At 43.7% G+C, this 18,586-nt stretch overlaps 1 protein-coding gene across 3 annotated transcripts in view; it reads right to left on the bottom strand.

Annotated features, from left to right (window-relative positions):
* Nucleotides 1-18,586, bottom strand: part of ARFGEF3 (ARFGEF family member 3) — a 157,074-nt gene that overhangs the window by 100,124 nt on the left and 38,364 nt on the right. For 2 of the 3 annotated variants that reach the window (XM_073575731.1, XM_073575730.1), the window contains exons 3-5: nt 16,364-16,445; nt 15,049-15,180; nt 1,974-2,042 (exon numbers count right to left, since the gene is read on the bottom strand). In XM_073575731.1, coding sequence (XP_073431832.1) covers nt 1,974-2,042; nt 15,049-15,180; nt 16,364-16,445 — 283 coding nt within the window. The remainder of the gene's footprint in view (nt 1-1,973; nt 2,043-15,048; nt 15,181-16,363; nt 16,446-18,586) is intronic. The other variant, XM_073575732.1, reaches the window with a different exon arrangement.

The raw sequence follows: 18,586 nt of genomic DNA on the forward strand, positions 1-18,586 counted from the left end.
CATGAATGCAGTAAAGCAGATTTATACAATCATATATGGATGTGAGGAAAGGTAGAAAGTCCAGACAGTCTGAATAGATGCATAACACTCACACACAGTAGAACCAGTCACATATAAATTTGTAGCAAATTATGCCCTTTCCCAAAAACCACTATGTTATGTACATGAAGTATATATAAATTGTCACATCAAGTACCCAGATATAAAACTGCCCATTAAACACAATGATGAATCAATGGAATCAATAAGCCCATTCATTCAAAAAACAGTACTTATCTGTGAATATATACTCCTTCGTAATGATCGCCATAAGGTCCATGATAACATCATTCCTCAGATATAGTCCACACACTCTCACGAGTACTGTTTTTTTGCATGAATGGGCTTATTGTTGTCAGTATCTGGTGATTTTCCTTTTTTTGAGGTTTTTGGGCTATAATAGTATTTTGCAGTTTTTAACTGCTTTGTTTCAGGTTTTTCTGACCATATGATTGGATTGGCAGATTTAGCTTGTTAGATTTGGTCTAACTGTTATAGCTTATCTCTTTCCAGCAATACAATAGCCCGTTTTTTACTAGGTTTTATAATAGGGGACATATGTGCAATTTTATATTGTTATTTTTGTACTTAATAAAAGTTATATTTTAATAGGGCTTTTTTTCAGTTAGTCGGTTATAGGTAACCCTTATTCACATTATACTTGTAAGTTGGTGTTTAAAACTGAACATGGACAAAACAGAATTCATCATCTTTCCACCATCTCACTCTACCCCTGCACCAGTCCTATCCATCAACGTCAATGGCTGCTCACTTACCCCAGTCCCGCATGCACGGTGCCTTGGGGTGATCCTTGACTCTGCGCTCTCTTTCAAGCGACATATCCAAGCCCTTGCCTCCTCCTACCAACTCCAACTCAAAAATATTTCCCAGATCTGTACATTCCTTGACCAAGAAACTACGAAAATGCTTGTGCACGCCCTCATCATCTCCCGCCTAGACTATTGCAGCCTACTACTCTCTGGCCTCCCCTCTAGCACTCTTTCATCACTCCAATCTATCCTAAACTCTGCTGCCCGACTAATCCACCTGTGGCCCTGTTGTTCCCCAGCCTCTCCTCTCTGCCAAGCCCTTCACTGGCTTCCTATTGTCCAGAGGCTCCAGTTCAAAACCCAACTATAACATACAAAGCCATCCACAATGAGTCTCCTCCATACATCTGTGACATGGTCTCCCGGTATTTACCTACATGCAACCTTTGATCCTCTCAAGATCTCCTTCTCTACTCCCCTCTTATCTCTTATTCCCACAACCGCATACAAAACTTTGCCCGTGCTTCCCCATAATCTGGAACTCTCTACCCCAACACATCAGACTTTCACATACCATGGAAACCTTCAAAAGGACCCTGAAGATCCAGCTCCTCTGGAAAGCCTACAACCTGCAGTGATCCTCAGTCTACTGAACCACCACACGACCAGCTCTACCCTCTCCTAGTGTATCCTCACCCATCCCCTGTAGACTGTGAGCCCTCGCGGGCAGGGTCCTCTCTCCCTCTGTACTTGTGCATGCCTTGTATTGCTCATGTTTATTGGGCTTGTCTTTGTATGCCCCTTTTTCACATGTAAAGCACCATGGAATAAATGGCGCTATAAACATGAATAATAATAATGTAGTAGATCGCTAGTGTCCTGAAGTAACTTGGCCGTACTTCACATTGTCACATAACAACAGACCATGAAAAAGACTTTAATTTATGGGAGTTCTACATTTTACCTTCATACTGACGTTATGTGTTGCACTAAAATGACGCTTCCTATAAGGATAGCTGCGCTCGTCAATACGTTAGTAAATAGTTAAATACAAGATGCATAACAATATTACAATGCAAGCAGCAAGAAACAGACGAGCAGTGTGAATGGTGACAAAGGTAGTTTTAGTAATAGCTCAGCATAAATAAATCTGCCATCACTTACCTCCGCAATCTTCAGGACTGAGCTGCCATTCAGCTCAAACGTAGACGTATAAGTGATACAGAGTAACACCTACACAAATAAGAACAGTAATTATGCAGCAATTCTGGACGCATAGTATCCCAAGGCTTTGTTCACACGTTGCTTTGTTTCTGCAGCAAAACTTGCTCTCTTGGCAGTAAAGAAGCAGCGTCAAAAAAGCAGATTTTGCTGCGCTTTTTTACTGTGGTTTTGTCAGGGTGCATTTGCCTCTTGTGCATGGTGATACAATTTACTGCATAAAAAAATAATCTGAATCAAATTCTTCAGGTTTTGGCACCAAAAATGCAGCAAAACCTGATGCCAGGTTTGGTTTCTATGGGTGAGAAAATTCTGAGAAAACACTGAATGCTGCATTTTGCAAAAAAAAAAAAAACTATTTGACAAAACAGTCAGAAAAAAACCAAAAAACCCCCAAGCTGTGTGCATGAGAGTTCTCAAATCTCAGACTTTGCTGGTGCTGTAAAGTGCACCTGAAAATTTGCATTAAAAAAGCAGCAAAAATGCAACGTGTGAACATAGCCTTAGGCTTCTTGTACGCAGGCAGATAAATGGTAGAATGCAGAATGGGGGCCGATTGGAAAGATTTTTACAATTGCATTCTTTTTTAGAATTCTGACACAATCACTTGCGCTTTCTTATCTTTGACTATGTCCAATACGAACGATTAAATTACACGAGTGAATTTACTGTCTACAAGCAATATAGTGTAGGTGATCATGGAAGGTAAGAATGTGAAAAACAAATTAATTATTGCCAATGGCTGCACCTGTTTACACTGGATTATTGGGAATTTTGGTGCAATTTAAAAGGGAATCTGTCAGCATGATTCCCCTCTCCCCAAACTGTTCCCATGTACATGTACAGTAGCTCTATCAAAGACAAGTCCAGTAATATCTGTACATGGCCATCTCCATTACTGAGAAATGAACATTTGAACTGATATGCAAATAAGGCTGTAGATTTGATGCCTGTGTCACTCCAGCTCTATTCAGCTCCTCCTGCTTGGCTGATGGCTCCTTGCTTGAAGTCACACAGCACAGACACTACCAGGCAGAGCTGGGCAGGGAATAGAGCTGGAGTCATAGATGCTTCAGATCGACCATAGTCTTTCAGTCTCGTTTGCGTAATAATACAAACGCATCTAAAATAGCTACATGAGCTTATACATAGTGTGGGGTGTGAAATCCTGCTGACAGATTCCCTTTAACCATTGATCTGCCAATGACTGTATGTAAGCTTATGTGAATGTAAGCTTTCTCCCATTAATATTCAATGTGCTGACAGACGCACTGTGCACACACAGCACTGCTGCTTGCTGTTATTTGCAGTGTTGTGCATATGCTTTTCCAGAATTTAGCATATTATTTCCAATGACATATAGTAGGTGTTTTTACCATCTGTCTGATAAGCCACCAAACCAAGTCAACCACACACAAGATGTCAGTCACATGATGGCAAGGAACAGAGGCTCCGGTGCTATAAAGCAGACAGGTTCTTCTGGTTTGTAAGCACACAGTGCTACCCAGGTTGTAAATTTCCACTATATAGCCTCAGAGGGTATACTGCATATATCTACTGTATACACTACAGTATAAGCAAAGTTTTTCAGCACATTTTTAGTGCTGAAAACGCCCATCTTGGCTTATACTCGATTGAGGGTCACATAAGATGGAGGGGAAGCGACAGCGGCAGAGCAGCGGGTCACACATGGCAGGAGCTGGCAGCTGAGGCCAAAGCCTTTGAGGGGACCATGCATACTAGGATAGGGATGAGGGGGGCATGCATACCAGGAAGGAGAGGAGGAGCCATGCATAACAGAATAGGGGATGGGGGCCATGCATACCAGTATAGGGATGAGGAAGCAATGCTTAAAAGGATAAGGATGAGGAGCCATGCATACAAGGATAGGTGTTGTTAACTCTCTTGATCTGACTTCTTAGTCGGGGCTCCCTCTGGTGGTTACAGCGGGTTGTGGAGCTGCCGGGGTTGACAGAAGTCTGCCACCTGACGACAATGATTGGAAATCAGGGGTCACTGACTGGGAGAATTTAAGTGAGCAGGCTTCACTTAGTTGCTGCTGGTGATTTAGTTTCTTCCTGTGCATTTTGAGGTCTGCCGTCTCCTGCCTGATCCTGCATTTTTCAGTTAAGTTGTTAATTTGCTAATCCTTTGCATTTGATCTGGTTTTGCCTTTTTCTGCTTTGCTGCTAGGGTTCAGAGTGCTCCCTGCTGGGGCGGTGCTGGACCCCGCTCCATACGTTACAGCTTGTTTCAGTTTGTTCAGTCCCGTGTTATAATAGTCTCTTTTGCTTTGCTGCCAATTCACACCAGAATGCTGATATAGTGGGGGAGAGGTCGTGAGACCTCAGTGTTGTTATGAATGGGTCACAGAGGAGGATGGCAGGAACAGTATAGGCCACCAGAAGACCAGAGAGGTTGGTAACTAAGTGGATTGCAGACCCCTGATCCTATCCGCACAACTAGCAGTAGCCGTGGAGCGTTCGTACGATGCCCTAGATGCCTCGTCACAGCCGGAGGACTAACTAAGCCTAAAGACCGAAAGATGAAATCTAAACTGCCCCGGAGCAGATCGGCAAAGGAATGGACAGCCCCAAACATATATTGTAGGTGAGACAAGATGAGACACAAAAACACAGGGTGAGAACAGACTGAGCAAACGGTGGGGCCCAAGCTGTCTAGACAGGACAGGATAGAAAAGATACTGTCTGCAATCATGCACAAAACCATGAAAAAGTCCAACACTACTGATATACAAAAAACCTGAGATCACACGATCTCATCCCCGCTAGATCAGCACTCTGGTATAAACTGGCAGCAAGCAAAAAGATACTAACATAATAGGGGACTGAACAAGCTGCCACATATGAAGCAGGGCCCAGCGCTGCCCCCAGCAGGGAGCACGCTGAACCCTAGAAGAAAAACAGAAAGCAAAAAAAAGACACAACCAGATTAGATGCAAAGGATTAGCAAAAGAATACTTAGCTGAACCATGCAGATCAGGCAGGGGACAAAAGAGCTCCAAATGCACACTGAGGAAATCACCAGCAACCCCCAAGAGCAGCCAGCTCAATTATAAGCTCCCAGCCAGTAATCCCAGGTTTCCAATTATCGTCGTCAGGTGGGGAACTTCCATCCATCTGGTCAACTCCACTACTCTCAGCAACCACCAGAGGGAGCAGAGGGAGCTTAGGCTCAGAACTCCGAGCAAGAGTATTCACAACAGTACCCCCCCTTGAGGAGGGGTCACCGAACCCTCATCCACGCCACCAGGCCGATCAGGATGGGCCCGGTGAAAAGCATGAATCAATCTCTTGGCATGGATGTCAGAAGCAGAGACCCAAGAATTATCCTCCTGGCCATAACCCTTCCATTTGACCAAGTACTGAAGTCTCCGTCGAGCCAGCCGAGAATTCAATATCTTCTCTACCTCATACTCCAAATTACCCTTAACCAGTACAGGATCAGGGGGCGCTGCCATGGGAATGACTGGCTCCACAAACCTTTTCAACAAAGATTTATGAAAGACTTTATGAAACTTAAACGTACAGTTAGGTCCATATATATTTGGAAAGAGACAACATTTTTCTAATTTTCGTTCTAGACATTACCACAATGAATTTTAAACAAAACAATTCAGATGCAGTTGACGTTCAGACTTTCAGCTTTCATTTGAGAGTATCCACATTAAAATTGGATGAAGGGTTTAGGAGTTTCAGCTCCTTAATATGTGCCACCCCGTTTTTAAAGGGACCAAAAGTAATTGGACAATTGACTAAAAGGCTATTTCATGGACAGGTGTGGGCAATCCCTTCGTTATGTTATTTTCAAATAAGCAGATATAAGGCCTGGAGTTGATTTGAGGTGTGGTGCTTGCATTTGAATGGTTTTGCTGTGAAGGAAACATTCAGTCAAAGGAGCTCTCCATGCAGGTGAAACAAGCCATCTTTAAGCTGCAAAAACAGGAAAAACCCATTCGAGAAATTGCTACAACATTAGGAGTGGCAAAATCTACAGTTTGAGAAAGAAAGAAAGCACTGGTGAACTCATCAATGCAAATAGACCTGGGCGCCCACGGAAGACAACAGTGGTGGATGATCGCAGAATAATCTCCATGGTGAAGAGAAACCCCTTCACAACAGCCAACCAAGTGAACAACACTCTCCAGGAGGTAGGCGTATCAATATCCAAACTTACCATAAAGAGAAGACTGCATGAAAGTAAACACAGAGGGTTCACTGCACGGTGCAAGCCACTCATAAGCATCAACAAAAAAAAAGGCTAGACTGGACTTTGCTAAAAAAAAACATCTAAAAAAGCCAGCACAGTGCTGGAAGAACATTCTTTGGACAGATGAAACCAAGATCAACCTCTACCAGAATGATCGAAAGAGAAAAGCATGGCGAAGGCGTGGTAGAGCTCATGATCCAAAGCATACCACATCATCTGTAAAACACGGAGGAGGCAGTGTGATGGCTTGGGCATGCATGGCTGCCAGTGGCACTGGGTCACTAGTGTTTATTGATGATGTGACACAGGACAGAAGCAGCCGAATGAATTCTGAGGTATTCAGAGCCATACTGTGTGCTGAGATCCAGCCAAATGCAGCCAAACTGATTGGTCGTCGTTTCATACTACAGATGGACAATGAGCCAAAACATAAAGCCAAAGCAACCCAGGAGTTTATTATAGCAAAGAAGTGGAATATTCTTGAATGGCCAAGTCAGTCACCTGATCTCAACCCAATTGAGCATGCATTTCACTTGTTAAAGACTAAACTTCAGACAGAAAGGCCAACAAACAAACAGTAACTGATAACCACCGCAGTGAAGGCCTGGCAGAGCATCAAAAAGGAGGAAACACAGCGTCTGGTGATATCCATGAGTTCAAGACTTCAGGCAGTCATTGCCAACAAAGGGTTTTCAACCAAGTACTAGAAATTAACATTTTATTTAATCTGTCCAATTACTTTTGGTCCCTTTAAAAACAGGTTGGCACATGTTAAGGAGCTGAAACTCCTAAACCCTTCATCCAATTTTAATGTGGATACCCTCAAATGAAAGCTGAAAGTCTGAACTTCAACTGCATCTGAATTGTTTTGTTTAAAATTCATTGTGGTAATGTCTAGAACCAAAATTAGAAAAATGTCTCTGTCCAAATATATATGGACCTAACTGTAACTGGAAGAGCCAAACGAAAAGAAACGGGATTAAGGATTTCCAAAATCTTATAAGGTCCAATAAACCTTGGCTTGAATTTTGGAGATGCAACCTTCAAGGGAATATATTTTGAGGACAACCAAACCATATCACCCACTTTAAACCGGGGACCATTGGTCCTATGCCGGTTGGAAAACCGTTGGGCCTTTTCCTGAGAGTGGGACAACTTATCCACTGCTGGGTCCCAAATCTGCTGCATTCTCTCTACCACAGAATCCACACCTGGGCAGGCAGAAACTTTTACCTGCCCCGAAGAAAAATCGAAGATAAAACCCAAAGTTACAAAAGAAAGGAGACATCAAAGTGGCGGATCTAGCCCTATTGTTTAGCGTGAATTCGGCCAAGGGCAAAAATGAGACCCAATCATCCTGATCAGCAGATATGAAACATCTCAAATAGGACTCCAACATCTGGTTTGTTCTCTCAGTCTGCCCATTGGTCTGAGGATGAAACGCAGAGGAGAAAGACAACTGAATTCCCAGTTTGGAACAAAAAGCCCTCCAAAACTGGACCCCTCTGTCTGACACAATATACTCAGGAATCCCGTTCAAACGAACCACTTGTAAAAACAAGGGCACCAACTCAGAAGAAGATGGCAACTTTGGGAGTGGTACAAGATGGACCATCTTAGAAAATCTATCACAGATCACCCAATAACAGTCATTCTCTGAGAGACAAGTAGATCAGAGATAAAATCCATTGAGATATGGGTCCATGGCCTCCTGGGCACCGGCAGGGGCATCAACAAACCACTAGAACGAGAACAGGGCTTAGACCGAGAACAAGTTCCACAGGACTGCACAAAATTCCTGACATCACGAGATAAGGCAGGCCACCAAAAAGTCCGACTCACCAAATCTCTGGTACCAAAGATACCTGGATGACCAGCCAACACGGAGCAATTAATTTCAGACATTACTCTTTTCCTCTACTGGTCAGGGACATACAAGTTTCCCATAGGGCGTCGTTCAGGTTTATCCTCCTGAAATTCCTCCAGGGCACGTCTCAAATCAGGACAGATGGCGGAAAGAACTACACCCTCATTTAGAATGGTCGTAGGCTCGATCACGTCAAGAGAATCCGCAAAGAAACTCCTAGTAAGGGTGTCCGCCTTAACATTCTTAGTGCCAGGAAGAAAGGAGACCACAAAATTAAAACACGTGAAAAACAAGGCCCACCTAGCCTGTCTAGGATTCAAGCGCTTGGCTGATTCAAGATAAATTAAATTCTTGTGATCGGTGAGGAAAACAACTTGATGTCTAGCTCCCTCCAACCAATGTCTCCACTCTTCAAATGCCCACTTCATGGCCAATAATTCCTGATTCCCCTCGTCATAGTTACGTTCAGATGGAGAAAATTTTCGAGAAAAGAAGGCACAGGGATTCATCTTAGAGGTTACCAGATCTCTTTGAGACAAAATGGCCCCTGCACCAATCTCAGAAACATCTATCGCCACCTGAAATGGGAGTAAAGCATCAGGTTGCCGTAGAACCGGAGCAGAAGTGAATCTCTGCTTAAGATCCTGAAATGCCGACACTGCCTCTGTAGACCAATTTACCACATCAGCGACCTTTTTGGTCAAATCCGTCAGAGGTTTAACAATAACAGAAAAATTACTTATAAATTTACGGTAGAAATTAGCAAAACCCAAAAACTTCTCAAGAGCCTTCAGAGAAGTGGGCTGAACCCAATCATAAATAGCCTGTACCTTGGCCAGGTCCATTTTAATAGCAGACGGGGACAAAATGAATCCCAAAACCGAAATCTTCTGTACACCAAAAAGACATTTTGATCCCTTAACATACAGAGAATTTTCTCTCAAAATCCGGAACACAGTCCGGACATGTCCCACATGAGAATCCCAATCACTGGAAAAAATCAAAATATCATACAGATAAACGATCAAAAACTTATCCACAAGGTCCCGGAAAATATCGTTCATAAAAGATTGGAAGACGGAAGGGGCATTAGTGAGCCAAAAAGGCATCACCAGGTACTCAAAATGTCCCTCCGGAGTATTAAACGCCATCTTCCATTCATCCCCGTGCTTGATGCGAATAAGATTATACGTCCCCCTGAGGTCAAGTTTGGTAAACCAACAAGCACTTTTAACTCTGGAAAATAAATCAGGGATAATGGGTACTGATATTTAAACAGTGATTTTGTTAAGGAAACGATAGTCAATACATGGCCTTAATGAGCCATCTTTTTTGGCCACAAAGAAAAAAACAGCACCCAAAGGCGAAGAGGATGGTCTGATATAACCCTTCTCCAATGATTCCTTGATATAAGATCGCATAGCATCATGTTCAGGTACCGATAAGTTGAAAAGCCGACCCATGGGAAATTTACAACCGGGCATTAACTCAATTGCGCAGTCATATCTTCTATGAGGAGGCAAAGACGCAAACTTACTCTCACTAAATACATCAGAAAAATCAGCCAAATAGTCAGGAACGTCTTGAGACTGGGGAGAGGTGGAGAAAACAAGAGTGTCACTAAGAACACATTGACAACCCCAACTCACCACAGACAGATTTCCAATCTAAAACAGGATTATGGGTTTGCAACCAAGGAAAACCTAGTACAATAGTATCATGTAAATTGTGCAAAACCAAAAATTTACAATTCTCTTGATGGCCGGGGGTGACCCGCATTACCACCTGGGTCCAAAACTGGGGTTTATTCTCCGCTAAAGGGGTAGCTTCAATCTCCCTCAAGGGAATAGGGGTTCTCAGTGGCACCATGGGGAAACCACAACGCTTGGCAAAGTCAAGATCCATCAGATTCAAAGGTGCTCCTGAATCAACAAAGGCCTTAGGCTAGTTTCACATTTGCGCTTTTGAGCGCAGCGACGGCCTGTGCACGGCCGCCGCTAAGCCCCGCCCCTGCCACGCCTCCGCCGGTAGCTCCGCCTACCGGCGCATGGCGCTGCATGCGTCCTGCGTCCCCTATCTTTATCACTGGGGGCGCAGGCCGTGCGCAGTATGCATTTGGTGGCGCATGCGCCTTTTTGACGGTGCGCCGACCTGCGCCAAACGCAACCTGCTGCAGTTTGGTTGCGCTCGGCGCACAGTCAAAAAGGCGCATGCGCCGCCAAACGCATACTGCGCACGGCCTGCGCCCCCAGTGATAAAGATAGGGGACGCAGGATGCATGCAGCGTCATGCTACCGGCGGAGGCGCGGCAGGGGGCGGGGCTTAGCGGCGGCCGTGCGCAGGCCGTCGCTGCGCTCAAAAGCGCAAATGTGAAACTAGCCTTAGCAGAAAAAGTAGACAAGGAGCAGATAAAGGTAACTGCCAACAGAAACTTAAGCAGTATACTGCCCACGGCAAATGCGTGAGCAAAACGTTTTTCTCATTTAGGGCAGACAGAAATAACATGAGAGGCGTCCCCACAAAAGAAGCATAACTTATTATGCCTTCTAAACTCTTGACGTTGCGTCCTAGACAAAACCCAATCACATTGCATGGGTTCAGAAGTTTGTTCAAAAGGCAGCACCGTCTCTCGCGTACTTTTACGTTCACGTAAACGTTGATCAATTTGAATGGCTAATGACATGGAGTCGTTAAGACCAGAGGGGACAGGAAATCCCACCATAACATCCTTTACGGTTTCTGCCAGACCTTTCCGAAAGAGAGCTGCTAGGGCATCATCATTCCATTTAGTAAGGACCGCCCACTTTTGGAACTTCTGGCAGTATAACTCCGCAGCATCCTGACCCTGGTTTAATGCCAATAAGGTCTTCTCAGCTTGATCATTAGCATTAGGATCTTCATACAACAACCCCAGGGCCTGAAAAAACACATCCACATTAGCCAGAATAGGATCTCCAGGTGTCAGAAAAAGAGCCCAATCCTGGGGATCGCCACGCAGCAGGGAGATGACAATTTTAACCTGCTGCACCGAGCTCCCTGATGAACTATGCTTCAAGGCAAGAAATAGTTTACAGTTATTCTTGAAATTCAAAAATTTAGGCAGATCCCAAAAAACACATCAGGAGTAGGGATCTTTGGTTCTACAGCAGATGATTGAGCGAGATAGGCAGAAATTCCCCGCACTTCAGCAGTGAGCTGCTCAACATGATCGGATAATTGCTTAGTCTCCATTAAAGAAAAAAATCCTCCTACGGCCCCAGAGAAAAAGAGGAAAAAAGATATTTTAAAAATGCTGACTTTTTTTTTTTTTTACAATTCTTTCCTTCTTTTGAGTACCCTAGAGTCTGCGGTTAGGCTGGTGATTCTGTTATGAATGGGTCACCGAGGAGGATGGCAGGAACAGGCTAGGCCACCAGAAGACCAGAGAGGTTGGTAACTAAGCGGATTGCAGACCCCTGATCCTATCCGCACAACTAGCAGTAGCCGTGGAGCGTTCTTACGATGCCCTAGACGCCTCGTCACAGCCGGAGGACTAACTAAGCCTAAAGACAGAAAGATGAAATCTAAACTGCCCCGAAGCAGATCCCCAGAGGAATGGACAGCCCTCAAACATATATTGTCGGTGAGACAAGATGAAACACAAACACAGGCAGAGAACAGACTGAGCAAACAGTGGGGCCCAAGCTGTCTAGACAGGACAGGATAGAAAAGATACTGTCTGCAATCACGCACAAAACCCTGAAAAAGTCCAACACTACTGATATATAAAAAACCTGAGATCACACGATCTCACCCCCGCTAGATCAGCACTCTGGTATAAACTGGCAGCAAGCAAAAAGATACTAACATTCCAGGGGACTGAACAAGCTGCCACATATGAAGCAGGGCCCAGTGCTGCCCCCAGCAGGGAGCACGCTGAACCCTACAAGAAAAACAGAAAGCAAAAAAAGACACAACAAGATTAGATGCAAAGGATTAGCAAAAGAATCCTTAGCTGAACCATGCAGATCAGGCAGGGGACAAAAGAGCTCCAAATGCACACTGAGGAAATCACCAGCAACCTCCAAGAGCAGCCAGCTCACTTATATGCTCCCAGCCAGTAATCCCAGGTTTCCAATTATCGTCGTCAGGTGGGGAACATCCATCCACCTGGTCAGCTCCACTACTCTCGGCAACCACCAGAGGGAGCAGAGGGAGCTTCGGCTCAGAACTCCGAGCAAGAGAATTCACAACAAGTGTTTTTTGTACATCAGACGTGTTGGATTTTTTAGGGTTTTTGCGTGATTGCAGACAGTGTCTTTCCTGTCCTATCCTGTCTAGACAGTTTGGGCCCCATCATTTGCTCAGTCTATTTTCTGCCTGAGTTTGTGCCTCATCTTGTCTCACCGGCAATATGTTTGGGGGCTATCTATTCCTTTGGGGTTCTACTCCAGGGCAGTTTAGATTTCACCTTTCTTGCTTTAGGCTTAGTTAGCTCTCCGGCTGTGCTGAGGCGTCTAGGGCATCGTAGGTACGCCCCACGGCTACTGCTAGTTGTGTTGTTAGGATTAGGGGTATGCAATCCGCTAAGTTACCAACCTTTCTGGTTTCCTGATGGCCTAGCCTATTCCTGCCATCCTCCTTGGTGACGTATTCATAACAGATAGGGATGAGGGGCAATGCATACAAGGATAGGGATGAGGAGCCATGCATACAAGGATAGGGATGAGGGGCAATGCATACCAGGACAGGGGTGAAGGGACAATGTATACCCGGCTTATACTCGAGTCAATAAGTTTTCCCAGTTTTATTGTGGTAAAATTAGTTGCTTCATCTTATACTCGGGTCGGCTTACACTCGAGCATATACGGTAGTTGAGTTTTCCAAGTTTACATTTACACAACAGTGTGACTAAAATAATTTTATGACAGGTCAATCAAAACGTGTCAGAAAAGTCAGACTGGTAATGGGCACCTTCTGTTCCTATAAGCTGTTCCTAGCTCTCGTTTTGTTTTGTTTTTTCTAGTAGTACCCTCTCCGGGTCCACTGATAGCTTTCCACTGTTGTCCTAGTCTCTGTTGTTCGTCTACAGTGCTGAAGTCAAATCAACAGCACTGTAGTTAATTAGAGAACTCAGTGGCTCGTGTCCTCCAGAGAGGAACTGAGCTCACAGATTGGCTGCAGTGCTGTTGATGTGACATCAGTGCTGCAGACAAACAATAGAGACTGGGGATGAATGCTGGGAGGGCAAATACTTTTTTTCACTATAGCTACTACAAACTATAACACGAAGATAAGCCCTGTCAAAGGGAGATTTTAAAAGGAGATTGGTAGAATTACACTACTCTATTGAACCTGCAATCGAGTGACTGCACGATCAAAAACCCAAGGGAGACCAAATAACAAATGCATAAAGATAGGGTACAATTTTTTAAAAAACTATATAGTAATCACTTTATTACAGAGAGTTGTATGTACCCCAAAATGGCCCCAATAAAATAAAACCAGCAACACTGGCCAAAAAAAAAAAAAAAAAACACCTAACAGCTCAGGGAAATAAAAAAGTTATGGTTGCCAGAATTTGGTGGCAATGCAAGTTTTAATTTTCCTAAATTATCAAAAAAAAATTACAAAAAGTCTGTATTTTTGTCAACTTTGACACACACAATTTATCAAGAAGAAAATGAGGTTGAACACTGGGAGAACTGAGCAGCTGCACAGTTCTCTCTCTCACTGCCTAACACTGATCTTTCGAATCAATGCAGGGCAGGAAAGAAATCTGAAAAGGACCTGCACATTCCACCCTTCCCCTTGATGCACGTCCTGACACAACATACTTGGAACATGGGTAGCTCCTCGCAAAATGATAACTCATGATTAGCTGGTGGAATGTCCATGAAGCCTGAAAAGAACTTGAAGTGTGGACAAGACTAGAAGTTTTTCACCTCGTAATACACTTGCAATAAAAAGGTAAGAAAAAGGAAAAATGGCTGTAGTGGTAAAACGTTAAATCAGAAATACCTGAACAGATACTTTTTTTATTATTAAAAATAGTCCCTGTAAATTTCCTACCTAAGCAATAAATCACAAGGATCCCCACGATCACTGGACCGAGTGGATTCTTACCACACAAAGCAGTAGTCTATCTTCCGCCTGCTGCACAGGCCCATCCCATTATATGACTTATGATATCATTTGCGGAGGTAGAAACTTGCTGAACATTTTGATAATTGTGAAACTATATTTTATGCAAACTAATGTGTAAACTATATAAATTCTATATTAGAAGTAGATATACAGGGAGATTAACTCAAAAGAGTCCTCAAATATTCTGTAATGACTCTCGCTAAGATGAAGAAACGACATGGTCTTCAGTATCTGGAGCTTTGGGCCAGCTCGGGGGCATGCTACTTTGTACAATGAGGTAGATGCCGGACAGCCATCGGAATGTTTAACCTCCGGACATAACAGATGGTTGGAACAGGAACATGGCGGAAATTTAGTTCTCTTTCGGCAACAGAATAATTTCAAAGGAGCTTTGGTCACCATGGTTTGACACCACCAGACTTCTTTCGTTGGGGTATGTGCAAACAAAAAGTCTATCGAAACAAGCCTCGGACTGTGGAAGATTTGAAGGGAAACCTCCAATGTGAAATTGCTGCTAATCTCTCCGATAAGCTTACCGATATGCTAAAGAACATTGAGCACCACATTGAAATTTGTCTGGCAGAAAGTGGAGGTCATTTCCAGCATCGCATGCAATGCAATCGATTACACATATGTCAAGGTATGTAGGTCATTATTTGGTTCAGGCTGCTTCACCCGAACGGGAATCACGACAATAATGGGGGTCTCTTTCCAGTGATTCTCCCTGTACTATAGCTACATATAGAGTCTATTTTCAACACAAAATCAAAAGACATCACATTGTGGAGAACTTACTTTCATAACTTCAACTTGCAGATCTTCATATAGAGATGGGGTCACTTTAACGGCACTCAGCATTTGGTTAAGCAGCTGCTGTTCATCAGGTTCTGTTTCCACGGATACAAATCTGTCGTCGGTGAGAAGTTTCTATAGAAAAAAGTAGCGGAGAAGCAATGAGTCAGCTCTGAGGTCATTATCGTCGTGCGACCAGCCATCCAGAGCTAAAGTCATTTTCCTATCCAAGAAAGAAGACACTTTATTTTAGATCAAGATGTTCAGCCTATATTTTTGTTAGAAGGTTTCACTATGGACTGAAATAAGGTCTCATTATGTATAAAAGTCATCAGAAATGGCAGAAAATTATATTAATGGGTTATTATAGTCAAAGGCATTTATACCATGACCTTAGTATTTGCTATACATGGTTGTAAGGTAGGTGGTCACAGAGAGGACATCAGGAGAAAGACTGGTTCCTGGAGTGATGCCCTGTTGCCAGGCATTGACAGGTATCACGCATGTGGCCTCTTATAATTCAAGAGGCACTAAACCTTCAACACGTTTGTTTTTAATTTGAGTTACTTTTTAATTGCAAGCAGATCAGTGCAGGTCCAGGCCCTAACTTCCCCACCAAATGCTCAAAAAAACCCCAAAGAGGTGTGTAACTCAGCCGCCCGGAGCACAAAGAGTGATATGGATTCAATAGAAAGCATAGACTTTGTAACCTAGAAAGCATGTGCTTCATAGCTGTGAACTACTGCCCGCTGCCTGGCTGCACGCTCCTGCCCGCTGCCTGGCTGCCCGCTCCTGCCCGCTGCCTGGCTGCACGCTCCTGCCCGCTGCCTGGCTGCACGCTCCTGCCCGCTGCCTAGCTGCACGCTCCTGCCCGCCGCCTGGCTGCACGCTCCTGCCCGCCGCCTGGCTGCACGCTCCTGCCCGCCGCCTGGCTGCACGATCCTGCCGGCTGCACGATCCTGCCCGCTGCGCAACCCTCAGGGTTTTTCTTGAGCAACTTATGGGAGTTCTCAGGACCGAGACCTCAACTCCCTGCTTGCAATTAAAAAGGCACTCAAAGACAAGAAAAAAAAGGTTTAGTTACTCAAGCACCTGATGGACACCAGATATGAGAGATGCCAATAACCCCCTTTGGTAATTAGTCCTTGGTCTTCATTATACTAAATGTAATCAATTCCTATTTTTCAGCTTCTGGACTGTTGCAGGAGAGACACCTAATTCATCAATACTGTGAGCTGTGATCTGGCCTCCAACAATGCCAAATACATACTCAAATAAAAGCAATCTATACTATACCACCTGATCTCCCCACTGTTACCTGCATGCCAGCTAGTGCTTGCTGTGCTAACTTCATATTTTTAGATTCCAGAGCAAGTTGAAGGGGGAGAAGGCATCTTTCCCTAAAACAACAAAAAACCAAAATAAAGATGTAGAAAAAAAATGTTTCTATGATAAATGAAGAAATTTATCAGATGGAACCCATGAATAGCTCACTGTCAATTATCTCAAAATGTCTATTTCAGACCACATACTATGACTTGTTTGCAAGGATAACATTTCACATATTAATTTTATCTGTCATATCAAATATACAATGTATGGAAATCAGCAATATGAAGATGGCTTGTATTAGTGTAGGGCAATGCATATGAACCAAGGTTTGGCAGGCCACACGTGTAACATAATATAACTATTTAATGGCATTATTCCCAGTATATATGATAAATGTATGATTGGTTGGGGTCCAATCACTGAGACCCCGTTAAGGGCCTGTCACACTAAGCGATATCGCTAGCAATATCGCTATAACGTCACTGGTTTTTGTGACGTTATAGCGATATCGCGGTGTCTGATACTTACCTCCGACCGCTCCCCCGCTGGTTATCGCTGATCGCGTGAGAACGTCCAGGACCGTTTCTCGTCGTCAGATTCCTGCTGGGCTTCCTGCTGTGACGACGAGCGACGTGTGGACGCAGGCGGGAGGACGTCAGGATCGCCTCGTCTGACAGGTAAGTAGCGACCCCCGACCCCTGCTATGTCGCTGGTGAGATCTTCCTGTGTGGCAGCTCACTAGCGACCACTTAGCGATGCACCAGCGATCCTGACCGCGTCATATCGCTGGTACATCGCTAAGTGTGACATTACCTTTAGTCACAAGAATAAGGGGCATTTTATTCCTTGTCTGAATAGAGCGACATGGTGCATATGTGACCACTGCTCACGCTATCAATGTACAGCTCTGGCAAAAATTAAGAGACCACTGCAAAATTTTCAGTGTGTCTGATTTTTCTCTTTATAGGTATATTTTTGAGTAAAATGTAAATTGCTCTTTTATTCTATGAACTACTGACAACATGGCTTCAAATTTCCAAGCAATACATTTTGTATTTATTTTCAGAAAATGAGAAACGGTCAAAACAAAAAAATGCAGTGCTTGCAGACCTCAAATAATGCTAAGAAAACAAGTTCATAATCATTTAGAAACAACAATACTAATGAAATCCTGAAAACATGATCTGTTGGTGGGTCTTGAGAACGGGAGTTGGGGAACCCTGCTCTATGGTCCAATCCTTATGGTCTTTGGCAAACTTCAGCCTGACTCTCCTTTGCTTCTCATTGATGAAAGGCTTTTCTCTAGTTCTACCTGACTTGAGCCCTGCCTCTAGGAGCCTGTTACAAACTGTTCTTGCAGCTTGTCCTATTGCAAGAGGATTATGACCACCACATCAGAGTTTTTTAAACTTTCCTTCATTAAATAAGATTTGGTTCAGGTGATCACCTAATCAGAGGCACATTAAGTAGAATGAGGTGTACTCTGGTTGGAATTCAACTGACGCTGGAATGGCTGTCAGACATGTAGAGAAGCGGATTTTTATAAAACGCTGCAGTGGCCTCTTAATTATTTTGCCAGAGCTATATAAGACAGCTGTTGACACACACGTGTGGAGTCACTGAATGAGGCCTTAGCAAACTCAATTAAGTCCACTTGCTTAAACAAAAATCACTGACTAAGGAGGACGAACAATAAAAAAAAATCACTTAATATTAATTTATTTCCCAAATCTATGGTGCTCGTGCAGTCTATCAGCCTGTCCTATTATTATTTTCCCAATTGATGTTATACAATAGAAATTATTTTCTTTCCATAGCAGGGAGTTTTTCCTTTCTCATTTGCCACATTTCAGTTTATTTCTGATAATATTGCACCCAATTTCAGCCTGGGATGCCAAGGGTCCACCAGTAACCAACTCCATTCACATGGGATCCGCAAATATATCATTTATCAGGTGGTATTTCCACCTGGCAGATCCCCGACGCGCGTTTCCTCCCCTTGAGAAAGCCATGCTGAAACGTGCGTCGGAGATCAGTGGGGCACCCTATCTTTCACTTGACATTGGTAAGAGGCAATTAGCATCTGTTATGACCCATTAGTGGTCATGTAGTATTACTGTTGCATATTGATCCATGATTTAAGGTTTACATAGACATGCATCTGTTTTTTTGCGGCACCTTAAACTTTTTTTGGGCACATGCACTTTAT

This window comes from Dendrobates tinctorius, unplaced genomic scaffold, assembly GCF_039654945.1.
Source record: "Dendrobates tinctorius isolate UK_male_01 unplaced genomic scaffold, ASM3965494v1 ptg000046l, whole genome shotgun sequence".
NCBI classification, from domain to species: Eukaryota; Metazoa; Chordata; class Amphibia; order Anura; family Dendrobatidae; genus Dendrobates; species Dendrobates tinctorius.